The 10,256-nt window shown below is 47.0% G+C and overlaps 1 protein-coding gene across 2 annotated transcripts; it reads left to right on the forward strand.

Annotated features, from left to right (window-relative positions):
• The first annotated feature begins 249 nt into the window (after window positions 1–249).
• Window positions 250–9,868, forward strand: LOC134039353 (lissencephaly-1 homolog B). 2 transcript variants are annotated; one of them, XM_062485167.1, is made up of 11 exons: window positions 250–420; window positions 3,821–4,093; window positions 5,404–5,488; window positions 5,609–5,683; window positions 6,093–6,299; window positions 6,667–6,835; window positions 7,149–7,251; window positions 7,424–7,652; window positions 8,104–8,205; window positions 8,304–8,460; window positions 8,616–9,868. In XM_062485167.1, the coding sequence occupies exons 2-11, from the start codon at window positions 4,062–4,064 to the stop codon at window positions 8,687–8,689; spliced, it is 1,233 nt and encodes a 410-aa protein (XP_062341151.1). In that variant the 5' UTR covers window positions 250–420; window positions 3,821–4,061; the 3' UTR covers window positions 8,690–9,868. The 2 variants fall into 2 exon arrangements, with proteins under 2 accessions (XP_062341151.1, XP_062341152.1); XM_062485168.1 differs by having other exon boundaries at window positions 3,824–4,093.
• The last annotated feature ends 388 nt before the right edge of the window (window positions 9,869–10,256 follow it).

Here is a 10,256-nt window from a genome sequence, read left to right on the forward strand (position 1 = left end):
GTTACAATGTTCTAGAGAGAGAGGTCGGGTGAGTCCAGAGACGTCGGTGGACCTATGAGATTTGTGAATCACAGGAGCTGAATGTGAAGCAAGCCTACACCACACCTTATAATACTTGTGTTGCGTAGTTTTTATTAGCTACATATTGTAGTTAGAACAGTTGCATGATTTTATAGGAGCTTTCCTTCAGCACCTGTTTGACCAGAGCGTGCGCGCCTACGAACCAACGCCAGTCCGTGCGCGTGCCCGCCATCCGAACGCGAATGCGGTGGTAAATTCTACAAGGAGAAATCCTACTGACCTACCCTGCCGGGGTATTGTAAAAACACTCTACTCTTAAGAGAGATAGAACTAGAAGCATACTTGATTAGCTGTTTCGATAACAAATACAGGATTATGACACAAAGCGTACACAAAGGGGTAAGTGGGTTTCATTTCTCTGGTCCCTGATTTTGCCCTAAAAGTCAGCGAGAATCATGACGATTTGGCTGCAGTTTTGTGCTTTCCCTCCGTCTGCCTCAAAATGGCGGAGAGGCCGTTACAGCAACCTAGGCGACACAAGGTTGGAAAACTGATTGATTTGTTATTACATTGTCTTCTCTTGACTAATGTTCTAATTTTTAAACTAATTTAATGAACACATATTATGAAAATGTGATTGTTACATTTTAGTTTACTTAGCTAGTTAGCTAACAGGTAGCTAGCAACGATTCAAACTTTGGTAGCTAGTGCTACTGTAGCCTGTCTAGGCCTGCACGTTTTGCAGACCGAGTTTTGCCAATTTTGTGAGGGTGGGTAGCATTCTAATGCAAGTCCACAGGCGGCGCACTAAATGTCATATTGAATCTGTGAACTTACTGCTAGCGAGTTTGACTAGTTGGTTTGTTAGATTACTTGGTGGGTGGTTTAGTATTTCATCTTTACCAGCGTCTTTACCTATCGTTTCGTACAGTACTACTACAGCCTTAACTATTGCTAATGTTTTGTTGGCTGAATGCTGTCAATTTTCAACGTGTCATTCCATCTTGGCAAATAAGGATCTACCTTCCATGTTTTGTCTAACGAAAAGTGTATCATGTCTGTCCTTCGTTTTTTGGTGACATTTTCGAGGGCTCCTTAGAAGCACTCAATCTTCGGAGCACTTTGCTTGTTTGGACCACATAATTTAAAAACGAGTGAACTCTGTCTTGCATGACCGCTCCGTCTAGAGCATTTTACTGGCTTAATGGTTTTAAAATTGTAATCATTTCGAGGTTCAGTAGTTAGTAAGATTGTGTCCTGGGATGTTTTTGAAAGTTAAATTGTGAAATGTAATTAGAGTGGAACATACAACCCCATGTTTTTCTATGATTCAGCCGTTTCCATGGCTGACGTTGGCTAGCTAGCAAGCTAGAAAGGGCGTTGCTGGTACTACTTCAACCTTGTCTTCTAACCCTCAGTCAGTGACAGTACAGTAGCTAGCTGTTGTTGCAAGCTTTCGCTTATTTTGTTAACGCGCTAGTTTTCTACTCTAAGCTACCTAACTCCCCTACTAGTACCTAGCTAGCTAACATTAAGGGACTTCAGTTATTATTGATGGCTAGCTAGCTAGGCTAGTGCTAACATTCTAACGTTCACAGATGAGAACGTGGTTATGTGGTCAACATGTAACCGTCTAGCTAACTTATGTGCTTGCTATTTTTCATTCGCCGCGTTTTCCCAACACACGTCTATCCCAACACGTCTATTATTTGATCACAATTCGTTTATCGGTGTCAGTCATCTCTTGTTTAACAATGTTACACATTTCTAGTTAGCAAGCTACAAAATAACCCGGTGGGTAGCTAGCTCGCTGGCTGTCATTGTGGTGTAGAGGGAGGACATGAGATCTACACAAACAACAAAGATTGATGGCCCTGTTCGTGGAAGCGCCTTCAGGCCGTGATCGCCCAAACAGTCAACTGTTGTCAGTAGGTCAGCAGTTTAAGGCTGGTTAGTTACCATGCAGGCCAACAACACAATGTCTTTGTGTCTGTTTTGTAAAGGTTGGTTTGTCATCTTCTACTACAAAACAGCATAGGTCCAACAAGATATTATTTGAACTTGGGTCTAGAAAGCACCTACTGAACATGGATGACCTTGCCCGCAAAACACACTTAATACGAATAGATTTGGGCCGTCTTGCATCATTCAAAATGGCATGTGATCGATATTCCACAAACATATGGATGTAGGCAGCAATAATGCTGTGTTTTCTGAGGCTTTAGTTTTCATTGCCTCTGCATTTGCATCCCTAAGAATGATTAAATGGCAGTCTGCAGGTAGGTGATCAATGTGACCTTTGCCTCATACCTCTTGATCTGGCACAGATTATCATTTGTGTAGTGATGGTTCATGTCTGTATGGGCGTGGGGCAGTACATCACTCTTCTATAGGGCCTACATTTGGCATTTCTCCTTGTCAGAGCATAGTGTTTTCATGTTGAAGTTATGTTTTAGTCAGAGTCCACCCTCCATCTGCTCAACTCAACTGTTTGTGCTGGTAAACTGCCTTCTCTTGAAGAGTGTAGTAGAAATGCATTAGAATGCTGGCTCTGCAGTGTAAAGGATTTTATTCAGGGTTCTTTGTGACTGGAAAGGGGCTTAACTAAACACTTCTCCAGACCATTTCTCAATGTAAAACCTTACTCCCAGAAGGCCTCAAATTAGCTGTCCTTGATTGTACCTAATCTACAATTGTGATTAATTTGCGTTTGTAAGGCAGGCAGTACTACTTATTTGTAACAAGTCTAAATGACTTGGCTAGGTATTGTTCATTTGGTTAAGGCTGAGCCTTGCGTTGGCATAGATGCACATGGCACTTCTTGATAAGGGAGCTGGACTTTGAACACCTATTGCCCGATTACCGATTTATAGTCCTTTGACTTTGTAGCCTTAGGTCACTGGTTCAGTTTTGTAGAACTTTGTAATATGACAAATCCACGCACATGTGAGCTCCTGCCGCAGCCTCATGCAGGCCTGGGGTAGAGCTGCCTGGCTCAGCCTGTGTGGTTACATCATAGCTGCCAGGCAAGGCTGATGTAGTTAGCAGGCCATTTCCGAGCCATGCTAAACAGCAACAGTCCAATGATAGCCATCCGCCATTCTGCTGCTGCTCATGTCGGCCCCCAGATCAGTGGTCATCATCAGTCAGAGGAGACAAGGAGGGGAGGATTGTGAGACTAAAAGGACCTGGCCCATGGGGTATGGGGTTCACTGGGCTACTGTTCAAATGTATACCGTAGGCCTTTTGGACTCTACATGTTGGTTATTTCAATAGACTGTTGTCAGAATGTTTCGTAGTATGATCCTGAACCTTAGAGAGAGAGATTTAGTTTGAAAACCAAAGTGTACCGTTAGTAGCTGACTGACAGACAAACAGATTCAGATAGACAGTCAACAGCCGTTTTTTTTTTTCTCCTTATGAAGGTCCCCTCTGTCCTGAGGTTAATCCTGTTAGCTGCAGTCAAGCCCCTTCCTCATTGCACTGTCAGCTGTCTGGGAGACTAGTAGTCTCGATCTAACACACACACTCTAGACTCTTGGTGGTCTGGTCACTAAGCTGCTTAGTGCCCCTGTGGCTTCAGGTAGTGGCAGTTTTTAAGGCTCAGGAAATGGTTTGGAGAGAGAATCGCCAAAGCTGTATATGACTGCACTGATTTATTTTTCAGTTTCAGTCTCACATATTGCATTGGACCTGTGAACCACAGATGTGTGTGTGATTTGATAGATGATGTCAACCTAATTAAATCACTCCTTTTCTGTTTGTCCCTTTTTCATCCCTCCCTTATCTAACTGCCTAGCAGATGATGGGTAGATGTCATTGCTGAGTTTCTGTGGGGATCGGCTGTGAATTTCTGTAATTAGAAGAGACCAGACTCCTGAGTGACAAGCCTGCGCCTCTTTTCTTGTGGCACACCGTTGCCACCTCCGGTTCTCTGTGGGCGGACTGAAGGAACAGAGAACCCCCCTCCGCACGCTACAGACACCTGCCCGGCCTCACCCCGCCTCCCCCAGAGGGAGAGAGAAGCCTCAACAGCCATCATGGTTCTCTCTCAGAGACAACGAGATGAACTGTGAGTATACATACCCCACGTTAATAAGTAACTTGATTAACTTTCTTACTGCAGCTTACCGGGTGTAGTTATGCCAACAAAGATCTTTACGCTTGAACAAATATAGTCTAGCAAACAGGGCTTAGTCAGGTTTGTTTACATGTACGGTGCACATCATCGATGGAGGGGGCTTCTGTAATGGGGCGTGTGTGGTGTGCTCACCTGTGAACATGAGCATGGAGAATGTGGCCATGCACACTCCTGGGGGTGCTTCATGGGACGGCTCGGTAGTGTGAATATTTCATAACCCTCATGACTGGAGAGACAGGAGGGGGAGGGTGGAAGGAGAGGAGGAACTGAAAGGGAGTGATGTGTGGATTCTTCCTGGCCAGCCATGCGTAGATGCAAGCTCTTACAAAACCCGACATTGTGGGGTGATTTATTATTTTGATAGTTATCTTAAGAGCGTCAATCATTACCTCTGTTTCCTTAATCAGGGCAAGAGTGTTGCTTGTGCACGTGTAGAATCCCTTCAGAATACAGAATACTTATGAGGTATCTGACCTAGAGATAATCTGAATGATGATGATGTGCTGATGTCTCATTGGCAGGCTTTAGCAGAGCAGGGTCTCTGTTCAGCCCCCTCTGCTCCGGTAGCAGGGAGCAGGCTGATGGCGTGCATCTGTAAAGCTCTGGATGCTTCGCAGACAGGAAATAGTCTGGTGAACCATTCTACTCTATGTGTAGTAGGCTGTGCCAAATCTGACGTAATGCACAAAGTAACAGGCACACTGCTGAACCACAGACCAGTAATCTCAAAACTCGTACACACACACACATACTCACCCACAGACAGGTTACAAGGATCTGGCTGCCAGTCTAGGGGTGCTGATGTCACAACCTAAATTTAGAGCTGCTACTCGTAAAATATTAACGCTTCTATCTGAGACAGAAAACTGTCTCAGATAGAAGGCCGTTATATAAATACTTCTTATTTATATAACGGTTTGCATGTGGGTGGCTCCCGAGCCCTCCTCTAAATTTAAGCGCTAAATCCATGTTAGCTGTTGACTGGTTTCCACAGCAACCAAAAACACACACTTTCTCTGTGATTCAGTCTTGGGCGTTTTCCTAGAGCGTCATCGTTTCTCTGGGTTTTGGCTCCCTGCTGACATTTAAGGTGGAACACCAACTCTCACTGCAGCACACACACCATCTGCTAGACGGGGTGTGGTCCTCCCTTTAAGGTGGAACAAAGATTTTTAAGGCAGAATCAATGCATCTATAAATTGTTGACGATTATCCCCTGGTCTCTCTTGCTCCGTCGTCAGAAACCGAGCGATAGCAGACTACCTCCGCTCCAACGGGTACGAGGAGGCGTACTCCACTTTCAAGAAGGAGGCAGAGTTAGATGTGGTAAGACCATGCCAGGCGTGGGACAAACTGACAACATGGCATAGATTCAAATTTCCAAATTCAGCCCCCCCCCCATCAACATCCAGAATAGTTTGCTTAGCTTTTCTCTTTGCCCCTCAGAATGAAGAAGGAGACAAGAAGTACGCCGGACTTCTGGAAAAGAAATGGACCTCAGTCATCAGATTACAGAAGAAGGTAGGTTAACTCTGAATGGGCAGACTAGTGATGCACATATGGGGCTCTACAAACTCTACACTAATACTGTACTGTGGCAGATTTCCCTTCAAAAGGAGATTATAGCTTTGAAAAATGCAGTAATGTGGACCATGACATTTCTTTGAGGTTTTAGATTCAGTTTTTTAACGAAGGGGCGAGTTTGCTCATTGCTCGGCAAAAATGAAGCCCTTTAGTTAAATGCACATGCTCTGTATGTGATCCCCTGCTCTGCAGCGTGAGTGCACTGGAGCATCTGCAGTACAGCCACCAAAAATGACTCCCCTCCTTTTCGCTGCCCTCTCTTTCAACCTAATTCTCCCTCTCCCCACTCCAAATCTCCCCCCCCCCCCTCCCTATCTACCACCACGGCCGGCCCCCTCCTCTCCAGGTGATGGAGCTGGAGTCGAAGCTGAACGAGGCCAAGGAGGAGATGACTCACGGGGGTCCGGTGGCCCAGAAGAGGGATCCCAAGGAGTGGATCCCCCGCCCCCCGGAGAGATACGCCCTAAGCGGCCATCGCTCGCCTGTCACGCGGGTCATCTTCCACCCAGTCTTCTCTGTCATGGTCACGGCCTCTGAAGACGCCACCATCAAGGTGTGTGTGTGTGTTTGAGGAAACATCCTTGTTTGTCAGGCTTTTCTTTGCATTTCAAAGATGTGCTGCAGATCTAAAGCCTAGGCTCCTTCCCTCTCTTCCTGTCGTTAGCTTTCTTCCTCTCCCTCCCCCTCCCTACTCCCTGTTCTGCTGTGTCACTGCCTATCTACGTGGACATGGGGTGATGCACTGGTTGTTAAGGGCAACGCTGGCTCTGTTCTCGGAGCATGGAGCGATGCTCCCAGGGAAATCTTTTGATCTCTCTTCTCTCTCATCTCTCGCTCCTCTCAAAGAAATGGAAACGGGAGGAGAATAATTGCTGCCAATTGAATAAAAAACTGAGTGTGTGTGTTTTGCTGGATCGTAGGTGTGGGACTATGAGGCTGGGGACTTTGAGCGCACCCTGAAGGGCCACACAGACTCTGTGCAGGACATCTCCTTCGACCAGACAGGCAAGCTGCTGGCCTCCTGCTCCGCAGACATGACCATCAAGCTGTGGGACTTCCAAGGCTTCGAGTGCGTCCGCACCATGCATGGTAAGGGAGCAGGGGACGCTTCACCTTCGTTACTGCTAAACGCTCGACAGAAAGAACTGTTAAACAACGTGTGTCAACGAGACTCACACGGGTTGAAGTCAGTTGAATTGTCCCTGGTGAAAGCCAGAGAACACGCCTCTTTACTCGCACGGCGTAGCGATGGATCCATATATTATTAAAGAAACGGTGTGTTTTTCCAGAAGGCTGGAGAAGCTTGTGTGTAGTCTGACACATCAAGTTGGCCCTGGTCTTTGAAATATCCCTCCATCCTCACGATGCTGAGAGTCGCTGACGTCTCTCCTGCCTCCTGTAGGTCACGACCACAATGTGTCGTCTGTAGCCATCATGCCCAACGGGGACCACATAGTCTCCGCCTCCCGAGACAAGACCATCAAGATGTGGGAGGTGGCCACTGGGTGAGTGAAGTGGACCTGCTGTGGCAACACAGTCCAGAAATGACCCTGACCTGTAATCTCAGCACCTGGCAAGAGTCTAGGAGAGTTGGGTATTGTTTATGGACAAGACCTTTACTCTCTGGTGCGTGTGTGCGTGTGGTCTCATCCTTGCTCTACACTGGTCCTCCTCCAGGTATTGCGTGAAGACGTTTACGGGCCACAGAGAGTGGGTGCGCATGGTTAGGCCCAACCAGGACGGTTCTCTGATCGCCAGCTGCTCCAACGACCAGACGGTGCGTGTGTGGGTGACGGCCTCCAAGGAGTGCAAGGCGGAGCTGCGGGAGCACGAGCACGTGGTGGAGTGCATCGCCTGGGCCCCCGACAGCGCCCACCCCACCATCCTGGAGGCCACTGGCTCCGAGGTACACCCAGAGGGAGGAGACTGATGGCCAAACCAAACGCACCCATTATTCTTCTACTGATATCATCTTTTTAAAATGTTTTTCCTCTTGGGGCAAAGATCTTGCAAGTATTTCAGTATCAATCTTATGGCTTTGTTTCCAAAGTGCCACTGGCCATGTAGGTTTGATTACAAGTGTGCGTTGTGGCCTTTAGTGCTGCAGTAACTATATATATATCTCTATCTATATTAACATTTACATTTAGTCATTTAGCAGACGCTCTTATCCAGAGCGACTTACAGTAAGTACAGGGACATTCCCCCCGAGGCAAGTAGGGTGAAGTGCCTTGCACAAGGACACAACGTCATTTTGGCACGGCCGGGAATCAAACCAACAACCTTCTGATTAATAGCCTGACTCCTTAACCGCTCAGCCATCTGACTCCCTATTAACAAGCCTGTCTGTGCTGCAGAGTAAGAAGAGTGGGAAGCCTGGCCCATTCCTGCTGTCTGGCTCCAGGGATAAAACCATTAAGATGTGGGACATCAGCACTGGCATGTGCCTTATGACTCTGGTAAGTCTTGTCTGTGTGTGTGTGTGTGTGAGAGAGAGAGAGTAATGTCTGCATGTGAGTTTCCGATATGTGTGTGTGACCTGTGTGTTCTCTCCTAGGTGGGCCATGATAACTGGGTACGTGGTGTGGTGGTCCACCCAGGAGGCAGGTTCATAGTGAGCTGTGCTGACGACAAGACCCTGAGGATCTGGGACTACAAGAACAGACGCTGCATGAAGACCCTGTGTGCCCACGAACACTTTGTTACCTCTCTGGGTAAGACTGCCTGCACCCCTTGTGTTGTTCTGTGCCCCGGAGGAGACCGCATACACGGTTGTTCTGCCAAAGCCCATGCTTGTCAGTTTGTCGTCCAGGGTCATATTCTTTTCATCCAGGGTAACTTTTTTTTTTTTTTTTTGCATCTCTTCCAGATTTCCACCGGTCTGCTCCCTATGTGGTGACGGGCAGCGTTGATCAGACAGTTAAAGTCTGGGAGTGTCGCTGAGCCAGCATGCGACCCTTTAGCAGCCCTACTACCCCTTCCCAACCACCCCTTTCCCCCTCTGCCCGCCGCCCCCTCCCCCCCCCCTTCCCGACACACCCACCCAAGCCCCACGTCACGCACTTGATACCATGATTAAACTGGCTCTGTCCCTCCTACCTTGTCAAGCCCTGTTAAGATAACTATTGTCCTTTTATGTAAATTATTCTGGATGTAGAGTACGCTTAATAAATGTTACACACTCACATATACACACACACTCAAGAAAATAAGTATTCCTTGCATGATGAATCCAAAAGAAAAAGAAAAAAAAAACACTTGTATACTGTTCAATTTGCCTAATTTGCATACTGTTGTCATGGCGTTCCATGGGGGGTCAAAGGGTACATTTTCCTGGCACAGATGAATGCTGGGTAACTTAACACGGTGCACGGAAATGGATCACTTCCCTGGCTTTAGGGTTTAGTTTGGCTTTATTGGATTTGTTTCCTCACCTCCAATGTTGTGGTCTGTTGCCACCTGTAACGAAGAGAGAGAGATGGTAAAGGACAGCTCTGATGCGTGTGAAGTGGGCAGAGGAAGCCTAATGAACGAGGGCAAAAATGATTGGAGATGCCGATGTATTCCAGTAGTGATAAAAGGATGAGAAAGGCTGTGAAATTGGTGGGCATGACCATGAGTGTGTTGTTTTTGTTTGTTTGTTTGTTTGTCTGTATATAATGACAGGAGAAGCTCTCCACCTCATTCCCCTGCGACTGGTGGTGTAAGGGAGGGGAGGCAGGGGAGAGGGGAGGGCTTAGATGCAAAGCTTCTTTCCCCACATTGTTCATACTCTTCGTCTTTCATGACTTTAGTCCATACTCACAGGACCTTAAAGATCCCTATGCTGCAGAGAGCACACACACATATGAACAGACTAGTCTCTCTTTACACACACACACCAACACACACTGGTGTACGTGTGCAATGCCCCTGAGAACCCAGTGCCCTCTCGCTCGCTATCTCTGCCTTGTTAACCCACCGAAGGCTCCCTGTGCTCTGGGACGTCAATCTGCTTTCTGTGGTCTCACTGCTCTCTGAAAACACACGCAGATGCACATACATACGCACAGTAAAATTGTGTATCAATATATCTGGATGTCATTGTTTGCAACATAATAAAAAAAATCTGTACATATATAATGGTTTTTGGCCTCCCGTGTGTTTTTTTTTTTAAATGCTTCCTACTCTTTTGCCCTCAATGTTCTCCTAATATAGTCAGAAATAAACCCAGCATGACTGAAAACACATCTCATAGGTCAACCAGTCCAGACCAAGAAAGCTTTGCACGTGAATCGGTGTTTGATATTATCAGGCCCAGGCACCCTGCACCCACCTTCCTGGCCCCCCCTGGGCTGTGACCTAATGACCCTGGGTCAGAAGCTGTCAGTCAGGCCATGAATCACGCCAATGATTGATGGAGTGGGAGATGGCTCACATTCTATCTTGCCATCCCAGCCAGTTCGTTTGGGGTGAGGGGGAGGAATGTGTTACTATCATCTGTAGAGACAACACAATGTAGCTCCTAGCA

The sequence above is a fragment of the Osmerus eperlanus genome, chromosome 19, assembly GCF_963692335.1.
Source record: "Osmerus eperlanus chromosome 19, fOsmEpe2.1, whole genome shotgun sequence".
NCBI lineage: Eukaryota > Metazoa > Chordata > Actinopteri > Osmeriformes > Osmeridae > Osmerus > Osmerus eperlanus.